At 38.1% G+C, this 18,312-nt stretch overlaps 1 protein-coding gene and 1 long non-coding RNA gene across 4 annotated transcripts in view; one reads left to right on the plus strand and one right to left on the minus strand.

The window, feature by feature from the left end:
* LOC115289692 overlaps window positions 1-18,312 on the plus strand; it is a 61,733-nt gene that overhangs the window by 17,441 nt on the left and 25,980 nt on the right. The window lies entirely within an intron of this gene.
* Window positions 14,368-18,312, minus strand: part of SULT1C4 (sulfotransferase family 1C member 4) — an 11,728-nt gene continuing 7,783 nt past the window's right edge. For both annotated transcript variants that reach the window (XM_029937067.1, XM_029937066.1), the window contains 2 exons: window positions 17,171-17,351; window positions 14,368-16,239 (listed from right to left, as the gene is read on the minus strand). In XM_029937067.1, the coding sequence (XP_029792927.1) occupies window positions 16,124-16,239; window positions 17,171-17,351 (297 nt within the window). In that variant the 3' untranslated portion in view covers window positions 14,368-16,123. The remainder of the gene's footprint in view (window positions 16,240-17,170; window positions 17,352-18,312) is intronic.

An 18,312-nucleotide genomic window follows, 5' to 3' on the forward strand; every position in this document is an offset into this window, starting at 1 on the left:
GATAATGGACCTGGATAGGCTGCATCTTGATAGCATCTATTTGTTGCCTTAAAAATGCCATGACCTTATTGAAGAGAACAGGACCTAAGGATACCAAGATCAATAAACCCACAATAGGTCCCAAAAGCGGGAGGAGACAATTTTCCATTTAAGAGTTGCAAAGCTTTGATACCATGATTGTCATACCAGGAAGAGTTAATATTGACAGGAATAATAATATAAGGTGGTTGTTTTACAATCATCATCATATGGACATTCATTTCAGAGGTGACACGATTAGACAAAATACATTCTTTACAGTTTATATTAGAAGTATCAGATTGTTTTTTAATCTGCAAAGAGGTAGGATTTTTAGAGTTAATAGTTCTCAACCCATAGACATAACTGCTTCTTTTAGGGCTTCAACCTTAAGTATTTTATCAAAAAATTTTTAAGTAGTAAAAGCCAATGCTATATTTTTAGACATATTGTAAACAAAGGAGGCTGTATGTACCTTTTTAATTAAAGCAACAGTAGACACAGTGAGCTTTTTAATTTGCCCCCAAGTAGAAAAGGGACTATTTTTGGTGTTAAATAACGGACGGATATCATTTGTCCGTTTGTAGGAACGTAGGTGGAGTCTTCTTATCTTCTGATTCAGGTTGTTGGTTGTTGTCTCTGATGTGCTCAGGCGATCTGGCACCCAGATGGATGAATTGCTTTCCTGTGGGGAAATACAAGCAAAACCTCGACCCACAATTAGTAAAACATCAGGACCTTTTTAAGTTCCTGAGAGCACATCTTTCCATTTTACTAGGGGCTGTGTAGTTAATTTGTTTTGCCAATGATTAAGCATTGGGGTTTCTCCAGAATTATCTGGAGTCAGGTGATTTAAAACAAACATATAATGAGCTAAGATCTGATGAGGTGAGGCATACTTAAAATCTGAATTTTGAAATCTCACTATTTGATTTTTTAAAATTTGATTAGTTTTTTAAATGATGGCTTGGCCTTGGGAATTATAAGGAATCCCAGTTAAATGTTGAATGTGAAACTGTTCTCAGAGACTTTTAAAACTTTTTGTTGTATATGTTGACCCATTATCAGTCTTAATTTTGAAAGGTATTCCTAGTGCAGAGAAGCATTGAAATAAATGTTGTTGAACTTCCTTAAAAGCCTTTCCAGTTCGAGCAGATGCGAAAAATGCATGAGAATAAGTATCCACAGGGACATGAACAAAGGACAGTTTTCCAAAAGAATTAACATGAGTTACATCCATCTGCCATAAAGCATTAAGTTTTTAACCTCTGGGATTACGCCCACATGTGAGACCCCTGAATTAGTAGGTGGGCGGGAAGGACAGTTTTTAACTATTTGTCGAGCCTGTTCTCGAGTAATTTTAAATTGTAGCTTCAGAGCTTTAGAGCCTTGATGATGAATCTTATGAGATTCCTGGGCTTCATGCACAGGATCTATAGTTAAACAAGTAACTTAAGTGTGAAAGTCAGTTGAAGCATTTCCCTCAGAGAGGGGGCCAGGCAATTTAGAATGAGCTCTAATGTGTTCTCTGTAAAAAGGCTCTTGACGTTGCTGTACTTTAACCTGTAATTTTAAAAGTAAACTTGAAATTTCTGTTTTGTAGACAGGAACTGTTGCAGTTTTAATTGCTGGAAAGAGTCCAACCACATATCTAGAGTTTGAAAATAGATTAAACCTCTTTGGAGTTTTTTGAAACAATCTAATAACAGCAACAAGTTCAGCTCTCTGGGCTAAAGTTTCCTTAGTTTGAAAAGAAATAATTTTAGGTTCAGATGGGGGAGAAGAAGATCATTAGTGTAACCCAGGAGTGGGAAGTTTTTCAGGAGGCATTGTAAGGGGGTATGGCTCCTTTGCCTCTCACATGTTAAAGAGTGCCAAAGCATGTAGGACATTTGTACAATAACATTTTAACTCAAGCGATTTAACCTCTAAGGAACTGGATCAGCTGCAAGGGCTGTAAGGGCACGAGAGCTTTGCTCAATCATACTCTCCTTACTGGCTCCTTGCTGTTGCTTCCCATATTTCCCGCTATTGTTTTTAATTGTACAAATGCTTTTTGGCATTAGTCAATGTTCTTGCCCAAATGTGTGTACGAAAGCAAGGTGGCAAATTAGGGAGAAGAGGTGTTAAAAGCCAATTGCTTAACTAACATGGTGCCAGCAGAAGGCAGGAAAAGAGAATTCCCAGTTAAAAAAATTTTGAGAGGCATTAGAACTAGAATAACATTTACAGTAGTGTGTTTCCATGTTTTAAATTCTTGTCTAGTTTGAATATAGTTTTTAGTTCTGAAAATTTCTACCTATTTTGGTATTAGCCTTAAAAATGTCAAATACCTGTATTTTCCCCAAAGTCCTTTTTGTAAATCTCTCTCAAGAAACACGTCTTGTGACAAATTTTAGAAATGGACACTTAAAGATTTGAGAGTTCATTACATTGCTTATTAAGAATGAATCAACAATCCAGGAAATTTTAGTCGTTTTGAACATAGAGAAAAGTAGAATTTTAATCCTATACTAATGTACCTTTAAATTTTCATTCATTTTAATTTCAGTTTATCTTGAGCATATACAAAAATCCTTTTTTTAATGATTTCCCTTCACGAACCTTCTGCAACTTTCCTTTGCCTTTAAACTTTGTCCCAAAGTTATTTCTCTCCAAACAATCAGCCTCATTTAGGACAAAATTATCTTTTTTTTTTTTTTGCCCTTAACAAAAATGTATTTTCTATATATCCTTTCTATATATCTCTCACTTTCCTACATACAGGGTTGCTCTTCCGATTTTCAACACTCCTAAGTACACCTGGCAAGTACACCTAGAAGTCTCAACTTCTAGGAAACCCCAGTCTTTAATTGAGGACTTAATAACCAATTGAAAGGTGTTTACATCAGAACCCCTTTTTCTTTTTAGGTGGTAAATTTATTAAGAACCAAGACTCATTATAATTAATTCTTGTAAGCATGGCTCCTTGTAAAGCCTCATTAACTTTGGATAAGGATTCCAAGGCCGAAGGAGTTAACTCTCCTTTGGAATTTGGATGGGAAGCTCCATGCAAGATTTTGAACAGAGGAATAAGATCTTTAGTAGACAGTTTTAAAAGAGGACAAATCCAATTAATATCTCCCAATAGTTTTTGAGAATCATTTAAAGTACATAAATGCTCTGTTTTTAATTGTAAAGGCTGTAAAGTCACAGTTTGATTTTCAATTATTCTTCCCAAGTAAGAGTAGGGTGGATCAGTCTGAATTTTTCAGGATCTACTTTTAAACCATGACCAGATAATTTGAATCATTTTATCCAAAACGTCATGAAGATGGGCTTTGTCCTGATGTGCTAAAAGAATATCATCCATATAATGAATCAAATAGATTTCTGGATATTTATTTTTAATTTCACTTAAAGCTCTATCAACATATTTCTGACACAAAGTAGTAGAATTTTTTATCCCTTAGGGGAGGACTTTCCACTGAAATCTCTGAAAGGGCCTTTTTAGATTCAGAGACGGCAGGCTAAAGGCAAAATGTTTGCAATCATCAGGATGTAAAGGAATAGTGAAAAAACAATCCTGAAGATCTGTAACTATAATCTTGTCTCCCTTTGGGAATTGTTACAGGGGAAGGGAGGATGAAACTTAGGTGGACCTTCTCCTTCTTTCTCTGCCGCATACTTAATCTCTTCCTCTCCCAAATCTGTCTGATTATCATTAATATCCTCCCATTTAGAATCTTTATCATCCTGTGCTGTCATTACCAAGGGAGTAGGAGTCTGACCTCTAGGGGAAAGTGGAGTAGTCTCTGTGGCTATATTATTAGATGACAATTTATTTCCCATATGGTCAGGATCTAAAACATCTCTAATCAAATTCCACAAGGGTAAAAGCATCTACAGGGACATTCTCTGGTCCATGCAGAGGATAATGCAAGCGTAACTATTCCCCAACTTTGTTCCAAGTTTGTAAGTTAACAGTGTCCTCTTCTGGAAACCAAGGACATTGTTCCTGAACAAAGAGTTAAAATCTTGTTATTTGGTTATGAGTCACCTCAATCCCTCTCTGATTAAGGAGGTGCAAAAGTATTTCAGTAAACAGTTTTCTCTCTTTAGAAGCTGTGTTGCCCATCCCTTGTTTCTTATGTTATGGTGACGCAAAGACAGACAAAGGGTAGGGTGCCCCCTCTGATGAGGAGACCAATCAGATGCCTGTCTGGCCGTGACCTGAAGGAACTTAGGTGAAGCTTAGCCGTAGCGGACTCAGCGTTGTGACTTACGACCGGAAACTATTCCGATGCCATCATAGACCATATGCGTTTCACCACGGTATCACAGACTAGGCCCACTCAGACTCCGGAGGCTTTCTGGGACTTTATGGGTGCCCATCCGTGGAGCCACAAACTCGAACTTGGCAGGCAAGCCAAACTGAGCTGCACATTCACTCACACACTCACACACTCATACTAGAGGCTATTACATTCCCTCTCACAGAGGTTTTACAAACAAGACTGAGACATTAGAAAAACACTTTACTCACTTTCCTTATTCTTTATCTATATTTAGAAAAACACTTAAGGACAGACTTCATGGAGGAACTGAAAAAATTTTAATAATTGCTTTTTCTTAACCTTTACTCCCTGTGCCCTGAGGGTCTCTGTTTAGACCATTTATTCCCTGCCCCAGGAATTCCGATCACTCACCCGAGCACTGGACCATGCGGCAGGTTTCTGCATGGCCGTCTCCCTATGAATTTTGAGCCCTTGACTACGCAGCAGATTCCTGCATAGCCATCTCCCTGTAAATTCTTTTAACTTCGGCCGCACTCACTTGAGAACTGGACCACGCAGCAAATTCTCGTGGCTGTCTCCCTATCTTGAGCACTGGACCACAGCATGGCCGTCTCCTTATAAATCTTGAGCACTAGACCATGCAGCTAATTCTGCGTGGCCGTCTCCCTAAATCTTGAGCACTGGACCACAGCGTGGCCGTTTCCTTATAAATCTTGAGCACTGGACCACGCAGCTAATTCTGCGTGGCCGTCTTCTTTTAAATTTGGCCGTCACCTCTTTCTCTTCTTCTTTTTCTCTCTGATCGGTTTCTTCACCGGATCCCCCTTACTCAGGAAGCCCCACGTTGGGCGCCACTTGACCTGCCCCGCAGGTCGGTCAACGCAGGTCCTGAGGGAGGGAGTGAGAATTGAGGGACAGGGGGCACAGAGAATGGAGGCAAGACAAGTCTCTGATCAAGCCTCATTTATTGAGAGAACACACATGTCTTTTAAAGGCGGAAAACGGGCAACTTGACGTAAGTCAGTTGCTAAGAAACAAGGGCAAGAATAAGAGAGAAACTAAAACTTGCAGTTTCAGCATAGCACAGTGCCTAGGAAACTGATAGGAAGGCGCAGCCTACAGGCCCTGAGCCTGGGAAACCGATAACGCAGCTCCACTGAGCTGGGAGTGATGACACAGCTCTGCAGAGCTGGGAGTAACAATGCAGCTCTGCTCTGTGGGCTGCTGATCCTGCAAGATCGAGGCACATATCTCTTCTTCCAGCAGCTCTTCTGGTGCAAGGCACATCTCTTTTCTTCTCCGGCAGCTCCCGACAGTCATCATTTCATAAGATATCTTCTAGGACCGTTGTGTTTTAATTTTCATTTGTCTCTATGTATATTTTGATTTCTTTTTTGATTTGTAAATAAATCCATTGGTTATTCAGTAGCATAAGGCTTTGCTTCCAAGTGTTTGTCCTATTTCCAGTTTTTTCTTGTGATTCATTTTTAGTTTCATGCAATTGTGGTCAGAAAAGGGGCATAATATACTTTCAATCTTAAATTTACCGGGGCTTTTTTGTGGCCTAAGATGTAATCTTAACTATTTATTCATATTGCTCTGAGTTACTGTTTAGTATCCTTTCATTTAATTCTGTAGGACATGTCTAATGGTAATGAATTCCTACAGCTTTTGTTTATCTGGGAAGATCTTTTTTTTTTAAATTAATAGTTTATTACCAAGTTGGTTTCCATATTACACCCAGTGCTATCTGGGAAGATATTAACTTCTCTCTCCCTTTTGAAGAACAGTTTTGCTGGCTATAGGATTCTTGTTGACAGTTTTTTTTTTCTTTTAGCAGTTTGAATATATTAACCCATATCATTCTGGCATCTTAAGTTTTTGATGAGAAATCTACTATTATTAAAGATCCCATTTAATTAAAAAAGTTTTTTAAATATAGTTTATTTTTGAGATAGAGACAGAGCATGCATAGGGGAGGGGCAGAGAGAGAGGAAGACACAGAACCTGAACCAGGCTCCAGGCTCTGAGCTGTCAACATAGAGCCCAACTTGGGGCTCAAACACATGGACTGTAAGATCATGATCTGAGCCAAAGTCGGACGCTTAACCAACTGAACCACACAGGATCCCCAAGATCCCTTTTATTTTAAGAGTGCCTTATCTCTTACTCCTTTCAAGTTTCTCTCTTTCTTTGTCTTTCAAAAGTTTAATTATAATGTATCTTGTCTCTGAGTTCATCTACTTTGAGTTTATTAGGCTTTTTGAATATTCATATTCATGTCTTTTATCAAATTTGTGACATTTTCAGCCATTATATCTTCAATATTTTCTCTACCTCTTTCTCTCTCTCTTTTTCCTTCTAGGACTCCTAAAATGCATATGTTAGCCCATTTGATTGTGTCCCACTGGCCTCTTAATTTCTTAGTTTCTGTTTACTTTTTTCAGTCTTTTTCTGTTTCTCAGATTGATGATTTGTGTCATTCTTTTTTTTTAATATAGTTTATTGTCAAGTTGGTTTCCATATAACACCCAGTGCTCTTCCCCACAAGTGCCCTCCTCCATGACCATCACTCTCTTTCCCCTTTCTCTGTCCCCCTTCAGCCCTCAGTTTGTTTTCAGTATTCAAGACTCACTCATGATTTACCTCCCATCCTCTCTCTAAATCTTCCCCCCCTTCCCCTCCCCATGGTCCTCTGTTAAGTTTCTCTTGTTTTAGACCTATGAGTGAAAACATATGGTATCTGTCCTTCTCCACCTGACTTATTTCACTTAGCATGACACCCTAGAGATCCATCTACTTTGCTATGAATGGCCAGATTTCATTCTTTCTCATTGACATGTAGTATTCCATTGTATAGATAAACCACATCTTCTTGATCCATTCATCAGTTGATGGACATTTAGGTTCTTTCCATGATTTGGCTATTGTTGAAACTGCCACTATGAACATTGGGGTATATGTGCTTCTATGCATCAGCACTTCTATATCCCTTGGGTGAATTCCTAGAAGTGCTATTGCTGGGTCATAGGGGACTTCTACTGATAGTTTTTTGAGGAACCTCCACACTGTTTTCTAGAGTGGCTGTACTAGTTTACGTTCCCACCAACACTGTAGGAGGGTGCCTGTTTCTCTACATCCTCGCCAGCATCTATAGTCTCTTGATTTGTTCATTTTCGCCACTCTGACTGAGGTGAGGTGGTATCTCCCTGATGATGAGTGATGCTGAGCATCGTTTCATGTGTATGTTAGTCTTCTGGATGTCCTCTTTGGAGAAGTGTTTGGATTTTGTTTTTTATCCATTCTGTTACCCTATGTCTTTTGATTGGAGCATTCAGTCCATTTATATTCAGTGTTATTATTGAAAAATGTGGGTTTAGAGTCATTGTGTTCTCTGTAGGACTTATGCTTATAGTGGTATCTCTGGTACCTTGGATTCTTTGCAACGTTTCCCTCATAGAGTCCCTCTTAGGATTTCTTGTAGGGCTGGTTTGGTGGTCATGAATTCTCTCCTATTTTTCTTATTTGGGAAAACCTTTATCTCTCCTTCTATTTTGAATGACTGGCTTGCTGGATAAAGGATTCTTGGCTGCATGTTTTTTCTATTCATCACATTGAAGATTTCCTGTCATTCCTTTCTGGCCTGCCAAGTTTCATTAAATAGGTGTATAGCCACTCTGATAGGTTTCTCTTTGTATGTTAGGGCCCTTTTATCCCTAGCTACTTTCAGAATTCTCTCTGTATTCTTGTATTTTGCCAGTTTCACTATGATATGTTGTGCAGAAGGTTGATTCAAGTTACGTCTCAGGGGAGTTCTCTATGCTTCTTGGATTTCAATGTCTTTTTCCTTTCCCAGATTGGGGGAGTTCTTGGCTATAATTTGATCAAGCACCCCTTCATGACCCTTTTCTCTTTCTTCCTCTTCAGGAATTCCTATCATACAGATATTATTGCATTTGACTCAGGTCTTGAATTCTCCTTTCGTGCTCCTAGATTAATTTCTCTCTTTTTCTTAGCTTCCTCTTTTGCTATAACTGTGTCTTCTAATTCACCTATTCTCCTCTCTGCCTCTTTAATCTGTGCAGGTGGCCACCTCCAATTTATTATGCACCTCATTTATAGCCTTTTTTAACTCGTCACAGCTATTTTGAAGGTCCCTAGTCTTTGTATCAATAGCTTTAAAGTCCAGCAATTAATTTTATGACAGTTCTAAATTCTTGTTCAGTTGTGTTGCTCTTGTCTGTTTTGAGCAAATCTATGGCTGTGACATCTTCCTGGAATTTCTTTAGAGGAGAGTTCTTCTGTTATGTCAAATTTGCTAGCTTTCTGTCTCTTATCAGTTTTAAAAGCTTGTTATGCACTCTGTACCTGTGAATATTGCTATCTTGAAGGTGACTCATTGACTATCCAGGGCCTGTCATTTCAGGAAGTGTTCTTTTAATGGTGTCTCGGTTTGTCTTATTGTGCCTTTGATTATTTTATTTCCCTACTCAGTGATATTTGGGACTCCACCATGTGTACTTTGGCTTGTTTCTTGAGGTAGTCCTGAAAAGGAAAACATACAAACACACAGGAAATAAAAGCATGCAACTGCACAGGCAAATCAAACAAACATGCAAACCAAAAGAGGAAAGAAAGAAAAGAGAAGAAAAGGAAAGGAAAGAAAAAGAAAAAAAGAAAAAGAAAAAGAAAAAGAAAAAGAAAAAGAAAAAAAAGGCTGAGGACTGAAACAAAAAACAATGGATTGTCTAAAAGCGTATAACCAGCTGAGGGGAGAAATAAGAATGAGATCTGATAAAATATATCTGGGTGGCCAAAAAAAAAAAAAAAGGCAGCTCTCCCAAGCAAATGGGCGTGGTTTGGCATAGGTAGGTTTTGGGGGCTGCTCTAAGAGGCCCTGCCTTGGTGGTTGCAGGGAGAAGAAAGGCAGCACCCCTAGCTCTGCTGGAACCTGGCATTGCAAGCCATTCTTTTGAGTCCAGTCTCCCTGTGCCTCGGACAAGCCAAGTTGTATTTTCCAAGCCCCGCCTCATTTCCAAATCCTAGTGCAGGCACTTTAATGCTAATGCAAGAGATGAGATGTACTCCCACTGGCAGCTGGCTTCCAAGCTGGGATACCGTAGGGGAGGGGGCTATTTCTCCTGGTGCTGCCTGGAATCAGTTCCGCTGCTGCAGAGCCCAAGGAAGAATGTGCCAGCTAGTTGGGATGGATTTCTCTCCCGTGCCCAGAGGTTATATATGGGGTAACGGTATCTCTTTCTGTCCTGGGCCAAATTTTTAAATCTCTTCTCTACAGTTCTATGAGCATTTTCAGTCTCTCTTTCTCTTCCCCTTGTCTCTCCAGTGCTCCACAAGCTCTCCCTGGGTTGGGCTGGGGCTCCCACCGTTCCGCACCTCCTGGCCTGGCCCATTTTTTATTTTAATTTTCCCAGTTCTCTCTCACTCACTCAGTCATCTTTGAGGTTGTCTCCTTTCTGGAGTCTGTGTGTTTTCCTCCCATTTTTGCACATCTGAGTATTGTCGGCTCAGTCCTTCTCAGTTTTATAGATGCAGGTGGGCAAAGATTACAGAGCTCCCTACTTCTCTGCCATCCTGCCCTTCTCCCTGATTTCCATCATTCTTTCTTCAAGTTTGCTGACTCTTTTATCTCTCTGCTCAAAGCTGCCTTTGATTACCTTTAGTGAATTTTTTATTTCTTTTAAAGCTGTAATTCCCCATTCTAACATTTCTTTAGCTTTCTTTTTAGGTTATCACTTTATTGATATTTCATTTTGTTCATAAGTCAGTTTCTTTACTTTCTCCATGTCTTCCTTTAATCCTTGGAGCATCTTTAAGGCAGTGTTTTAAAGTTTTTGTCTACTAGATCTGCCATTAGTTTTTTTTCCTCAGACAGTTTCTGGTAACTTATTTTTTGTTTCCTTTGAAGGGGACATACTTTCCTGGTTCTTTGTATGCTTTGTGATAATTAAAAACTGGACATATGAATATAATAATGTGATAGTTTGGGAATCATATTTTTCCTCTTCACCAGGGTGTGCTGATTTTTGTTATTGTCTTTGTTTATCTTTTTTTTTTTTGTCATAGGCTGCTTCTTTGCAAAGACTCTTTCTGAGATGTTTACTTAGATCTTCTGAAGTCTTTTCTGAACCCATGCTTTTCCTTAGGCATAAATAGCCACTTTTTAATTTTCCCTGAAAATGTAGTTACTTTTGAATTTCCTTGTCTTAAATATTTGAGTTTCAAAAAGGGTAAAAGAGAAAAATGAAGAGAGAAAAGGGGTGCCACCTCATTAAATCCCCTGAAAACCACCTCATCTAGAGAAGGAGGGGATTGTGACAATGGGGGGAGGTGCACTAATGATGGCCACCTACCTCCTTGCAACAATGTGTTTAGTCTAATCCATGATAAGAGCACAGATAACTAATAGTTTGAGGAGAGGGTCCTTTTTGCCTACTTTGGCTCCTCCAACAAACTGTGTGTAGTTTGTTTCAGGAACATGTGTATAGTTGCCTGCCATGGTGCTGGCAGCAGTTTATGGGAGCTACTAGTGTTCTAAGAGCTGAAATTGGCTACAATTAATGGCAATTTACAGTTCCATTCTTTCCTTTGGAGTTGCAGGTCTTCAATGGACTCCAGAGTTCCAAAATGGTTATATCATAGGTATTTTGTACATGCAATTTTTGTCTAGTTGGGAACACAGATTTCTGGTACTTTCTACAATGCTATCTTCCCAGAGGCCTTCTCGCCTTCATTTTTGAAGGACAATTTTGTAAGATACAGTATTCTTAGTTGGCAGTTTGTTTTTCTTTCCACACTTTCTGAAATATATCACCTGAATATCTGTGTGTGTGTGTGTGTGTGTCTGTCTGTCTGTCTTCTGGCCTATAAATTTTTTTTTATGTGATGAGTTGCTTTTCTCTTTCTACTGTTAAAATTCAGTTTGTGGTTTTGACAGTTTGATCATAATGTGTATTGGCAATTTGTTGAGATTCTTTTCTTATGTTTTAAAGATTTTTTTATTTTTGGTTTTCAGTAGTTTTCAAATTTATTTATTTTTTAAATTCCAGTATAACTAACATATAGTGTTATTAGTTTTTAGCAGTTTGACCCTCATGTGCTAACTAGTTGTGGTTTGCATTGTATTTATCCTGTTTGAGGGTTTGTTTAATTTATTGGATATGGAAATTAATTTTTTTTTTAGATTCTTAAATTTCTTTTTACATTACTTTCCTCAGATTTGGGAAACTTTCACCTTTTCTTTTTCAAATAACCTTTCTGTCCTTTTCTCTATTCTTCTGGGACATCCACATTGTTTTTGATGGTCTCTCGTCTCTCATGAGTCCCTTAGGCTCTTTTTGATTTTGTTTATACTTGTTTTTGCTTTTCTGACTAGTTTTCTTCAAATTCACTGATTATTTCTTCTGTTTAATCAAGTCTCTTTTTGAATACTTCTAGGAAATTTTCAATCTGGTTATTGTATTTTTTATGTCCAGAATTTGTTAAGTTCTTCCCCCTAACCCCCAATTTTTAGAGAGAGAGAGAGGGAAATTGATGGAGAGAAGCATAGGGAGGGAGAGAAAGAGAGAGAGAAAATCCTCAGAAGAAGGCTCCATTGGTCAGCATGGAGCCTGACATGGGGCTTGATCCCATGATCCTGGGATCATGACCTGAGTCAAAATCAAGAGTCAGATGCTTAACTGACTAAGCCACCCAGGTTCCCCAAGGTTTTTTTTTTTTTTTTGGTAGTTTCTGTCTCTTTGTTGATATTCTTATTTTATTCATACATTGTTTTCCTGATTTTATTTAGTTGGCTTTCTGTGTGTGTGTGTGTGTGTGTGTGTGTGTTTTGCTTATTGAGCATATTTATTTTGGGTTTTTTGTCAAATAATTCGTATATATCTATTGAGGACTTATTTCTGGAGATATATTTTGGCTTTTTTTTTTGATTGTCTATGTTTCTCTATTTCTTTTTATGCCTTGTGATCTTATGTTGAGATTTGGGCATTTGAAAGAAAAAGTTACTTTTCTTAGTCTTTATAGATTTGCTTTGTATAAGGGAAAACCTCTGTCAATCAGCCTAGCTGGAAACTCTGAGGACCTCTCAAGCCTTTTCTGGGGTATGATTTCTCTGGTCTTATTATATACTTTCCCAGTTAAGTTTTGTTTTCTTTATTAAGGACATGTAATCTCTTGCTCATGTTGGTATCTTCCATACTGTAGTCTCTCTGGTGCTGTGGTAAGCTGTGACATTACCTTATTCTCAGGGTCCTTCAATCTGGTATTTAAAGTATATTGCCTTTTTCATTAGTGCTCTGAGTCTGGGGAGTCAGAAACCATTTGCTTTCTAATTTCCTGTCTTATTGTGGTGTTTTTGGCATGCCTGAGTGGCTCAGTTGGCTGAGTGTCTGACTTCAGCTTAGGTCATGACCTCATGCTTCATGAGTTTGAGCCCCACATAGGGCTCACTGCTGTCAGCCTGTCAGTGCAGAGCCTTCTTCAGATCCTCTGTCCCCCAACCCCCTACCTTTCCCCCAACCTACACACTCTTCTCTCAAAAATAAATAAAACATTAAATAAAGAAAACAGTAAGGAAAATCAAACTGCATGCATAGAGATGCAAGAAGTAAAATAGTGCAAAAATCAGTATTATAATTCTATATAAAATATTTTTAAAAAACACATATTCTTAACAATGTTAGTGACAATTTGGTGTGAATGAACCATAATTCTACTTGGCTCCTGTCTATTAGTAAAGTACCAATATAAATATAATTTTAAAAATAAACAAATTTCTTTGTTCAAACCTAGACTTCTTCCACAGGAGGTAAGGTTATTGCTCACATATGATAAAACACAGAATGTGCACATGTATTTGATAGATTCTCTGTATCAGAAGGATTGCAAAGACCAAATGCATTATTGTAATTTTCTTCTTAAATGGAAATAATTTTGACCAGATCTAGAATATATTATGCTAATCAGCGGTTTTGAAAGACTGAAGGGGAGAGAAAAGTAAGAGGTAGCAACTTGAGTGCAAGGTCAAAAGTTCAAGAGACATTGGCTGAGCACATGCCCTCTTCTCCTGAGGTGTCTTTGTGAGGCAGTAGGACAGGGCATGGATTTTGGTGTCCTGGGGTAGTGATGGTATGTGGGGGAGAACTGAACACAACCACAGAAAGCACTGCATTCATATCAGGGCCTGCAGAAATTATAACCAATTTCAGGGAGAACTTTGGAGATACATAGGTATAAAAAACAGGTTTCAGAGGGATACATGTTAGGGGTCCCAAGTGGGAAACTATTGTTGGTTTAGGACTGTTTACTTCAGAGCATGCTGAGAGTGGGACTATTTTAGATCTTCAGTAAACTATTGTTAAGCTTCACTTGATCATGTTGGGGGATGACTGACATCTTGACAGTCTGGTTATGTTTAGGTCTGGGTCCGGGTTGTGCATCCTTTAGTTAGCAGTGATCATGATGAAGCTGTGAGGAGACTGTGGCAGGAGCAGGAAGGGAAAGGCTCTATTTTGAGTAGTGAAAAATGCAGGTTTTGGAACCATTAGAGCTGTGTTTGAAACTAAATTCCAACATTTCTTATTTAAGTATCAACTAATGTCTCTAAGCTTTAGTTTTAGTTTTCTCTGTGGGATAATAATGCCACATTCAAAGAATTGTTGTAAAAATAAAATGCCTTATCTAATAGAACTTTCCTTGATGATAGAAATATTTTCTAATGCCCAAGTAATAGCTATTAGGTATGTGTGGCTACTGAGGACTTGAAACTTAACTGGTGGAAATGAGGAACTGGATTTTATTTGTTTTCAAATAATTTAAATAGGCATGTGTGGCTAGTAGCTAGTATATTAGATAGCAGTTAAAGATGATCATTTTTATAGGTACTACTTAAAATATTAAAAGTTAGCTCTTTCGAATTTCCTTGACTGACATATTCTTTCAGTTACGTATTTTTGTGCTTCTCATATTTTATTTGATGTGCAATGAAGTATACAGTGATGTTTCTATCTGGAAAAAAATAAGTGAAAAATTTAATAAGCACAAGGGAGACAATATATACATATAAGAGATGTAATATACTTTAATCTTAATCACAAAAGAATTATACTAAGTGTAGAGAACTTCAGAAGAACAAATAATCTCTTCAGTTTCAATATTTGCAGGAGGAATGATCCACTTGCACTGGTTATTCAGCATGTTATATGTTTTGGATAGGTAGAAAGAAAGAAAAGGAATTTTCAGATAGAGCCATGGTGAAAATAAATCTAGTAGGGAGGAACCTGCAAGAGATAATCAGGGCTCAGTGAGTAGGCTGATTTGCTGAAGTAAGGAGGTGGTTTGGAAGATGAGATCAACCATATCATATGTTAATAGCTGCCTTTGAATGATGATTAAAAAGCATGGGATTTATCTGTCAGGCACTGAAAATTCAGCATCATGGAAGTATTTAGAGCCAAAGAAAAATACAATCAAAATCCTATTTTAGGAAAGTAATCCTAATAGTGAGGAACCGAAGAGTTGCGAGGAACTTAAAAATTAGACCTAGGCAAACCGAAACTTAACTGGTCTGTGCTATTTCGGTAACAGTATGAGTCCCAGGAAAAATGAAACTTAACCTGCTCCGCTTATTCTGCTTCTGTACATACACTTGGGGCGCTGTGTGTAGGGTGGGGTCAGCCATGTGGCTCAACATTGGGGCGGGGAGTACTGGATGTTCAAATTGTGGCAGGATCCAATCAGGGAAAGCAGAATGTCTGAACTTAGATATTGGCCAATGTAAGCGCTGTAACAATGGAACGCCCCCGACTTGTTTGGGCCGGCCTATAAAAAGGACGTGAGCCACCTGCACGGGGCTCTCTGGCTCTCCCCGCTCCACCAGCTTGGAGTGCGCAGAGGACCCAGGTCCGAACCTGCAATAAATGACCCTTGCTGTTTGGCTTTGACTCTGGACTCTGGTGGTTCATTTTTGGGGGTCGCCCGAGTTCTGGGCATTACAATAGATCTGTGAGGAAGAGAGAAATGAGTTAGGAAGCTTACACTAGTATGGGCAAGAGGTAAAAGGTTTCTGAACCAGAAAGGTGGCTATAGAAATGAGACTTCACAGGAAAAACTGACAACTCTTGTTAGTGGATTAGCATATGATTGTGGATTCACTGGAAGGAGGAGTTATGATATGACTCCAAGACTGAATGACAGCACTGGCTGAGGTGCCAGAGAGAGTTAAGTATATCGGATGTGGTAACTGATAGGGATAGATGTATTATAGAGCGAACACAGAAGTGAACTGAAAAGTTTTATGGGGAAACATTTACATAATGGTTGCTTGGCTACCAATAACTTTCTGGGAGAAATAGTCACTATCTACATATTTTAGTGCTGCCTTGAGAAATTAGCCTGGAAGAACACTTACTCTGAAGATTTTAGTATTTTCTTATATAAGGAATGAAGAATTTTTTTGACATAATCATCATTCTTTTTATTTTTTCAAAGCTATATGAAGAATTTTTAATGTCAACTAATACATGATCTATAGAAAACTTAAACATAATGATAATTAGCAATGATGCCATGATTATAACTAGTAATGATTGAACTTCCTTCCTTCCATACTGCCATCCTGCTGCCGCTGTCCACCTTGTCCCTAATCTCTGCCAGCTTTATCCCCACATTTATAGAATGAACAAAAACAAGCACAATGAACAAATAGTCTGAGAACCTTTCCCAGTATCATGTGGTCTGAGCAATAAAATTATATTGTTTATTACCCAATAAATTAGGTAATAAACTAAAAAATTTTTTGGTTGTTTTCTTTTTTATGAGAATTGAAAGTGGAAAGTTAGACTGGTATCAGCCATTTTCTTCTTGTAGTCTTCATCAAATCTCTCATTCTGAGCCACAGTAAAGTGATTTTTCCAGTCTCCAACTGTCCCTGAAAAAATCATGTAGGAGAGAGTCAATTTGTATTTCTCTATTCTCCTGTTTCTGTGTGAATATTTCTATTCTACCTTCCTGGCAGGCAATATTGAACAAAACATTTCTGTTGCTAACCTGTCAATTTCATTCTGAAGGGAAGAAGAATTTCTTATCTGATTCAGTAATGGGAAAGCCCATTACCCACTGAGTCACATTAACTACAACAATTAAAACAGCAAGCTTGGGGGGATTTCTTGTCTTTCTCTCCTGTCCTCTTTGCACATCAAAGTGTGGGAGCCGCTTATGCCTATAGCTTTCATGCTATTGGCCCACCAGGAAGGGCTTGTATGTGAGAGAATTCAAGGTGTAGTTTTGAGGAAGAAAACAAAAAAGATCCCCCAAATTCTCCAATTGCAATCCCTGTTACCTTTTCACAGATTGCTTTTTTTCCCTGTAGTGCTGACCATCATCTATTATCCTGTGTATTCTTGTTTATTTTGTTTGTGGCTAGAGTATAATGTTCATGAGGGAAGAAAATACTGTGGTTTTTTTTCACTGATCTGGACATTACCTATAACACTGCCTGGTACATAGTAGCCACTTAGTAAGTATTTTTGAACGAATACATCTAACTGATAACATAGAGCCCTTGTAAATCCATTATAAAATGGATTCTTTGCCTCATCTGACTTAATTCTGTGTGTTTTCACGTGATCAACAGATCTCTGGAGAGATAGGGGGATAAGGGGTGGGATTTAGACACCACACCTTACTCTGCAGATGTCTGAACATTGTTTTCATTTCAGTCATGGTTTCCTAAATACTGGTTTTCCCAGAATCATTTGTTATGGATCTTTTTTTCTTAACCACAGGAAAGAAAATTCCCTTAAGGCTGTGAAAGATTGTACAATTCTTTTAAGATTATGATCAAAAGAAAATATAAAAACCTTTTCTCATGAATGGAGAAATAGAGTGGTTCATGATTTCAGTAGGAATCGTTGTATAGTTTGCCATTGGATTCTGTTTCATAACATCAAATGAAGAGTGATGGAGAATCTTATCTAGAACTTCATAATCTAGGTTTTTTCCAATAAATTCTGCCAGCTTCTGAATTTCATGCTTTGGATTCTATGATGAGAGTTGAAAGAAAAGTGAAGATTTCATGTAAAAAAATAATTGCTTTAAAAATAATATTGAAATGAATTAATAACAGTAATCAGTAACATGCCATGAGATAAAATTTAAAAATCTTATATCACAAATGCTCAACTATCCATAAATGACTCATTTTAACATAATGGCCCATGATATTCTCTTTTTTATTAACTGATATTATTAAGCTTTTCTTGCTCTAACATAGAAGCAAAAACTGAATAGTGTTAGCAAAACATTCATCATTTAATGAGATGCAGCGTATGGGGAGTGTTTCACCAAGAGTGATGCCCAAGTGTCACATGCAAGTCAGTTATTCGAAGGCGGGGGGGTCTTGGTCAATTAAATATCCAACAGAGAGAGTCAATAGACCGATGATAAAAGCAAAGGTATTGTGGAAGCATAGGGGCATACAATTTAAGGAGGTTGTCTCCTGTTTCTGACATCGATAGAAATGTACCCAGACCATTTCAGTGGTAGTAGTAAGTGGTGGCAGGAGAATGGGAGATGACTATTTTGCACCCATGAAATACCCAAGAGACACCCATGACTAGTAACTCTAATACCCAGCATGTCCAGGGGTTTATGTGTCCCTGAGAGTTCCAATGTTTCCTCATCAGAGGGACACACTATCCTAGGGAGCTGTGGCTGTGGGAAGTCCCTATCTCTAGGAGGAGTGGTAGGGGAAAGAAAGTAGAAAGATATAGCCTGACATCTCTGTCTTTTGCTTTAAAAGCTTGGATGTCAAAAGTGCTTAATTTAATTGGCTTTACATAGACTCAGAATCCCCAATGTTTATAGCAGCACTATCAACAGTAGCCAAATTATTGAAAGAGCCCAAATGTCCATCGACTGATGAATGGATAAAGAAGATATATATATATATATATATATATATATATATATATATATATATATATACACACACACACACACA

The sequence above is a fragment of the Suricata suricatta genome, chromosome 4 (genome assembly GCF_006229205.1).
Source record: "Suricata suricatta isolate VVHF042 chromosome 4, meerkat_22Aug2017_6uvM2_HiC, whole genome shotgun sequence".
Lineage (NCBI taxonomy): Eukaryota > Metazoa > Chordata > Mammalia > Carnivora > Herpestidae > Suricata > Suricata suricatta.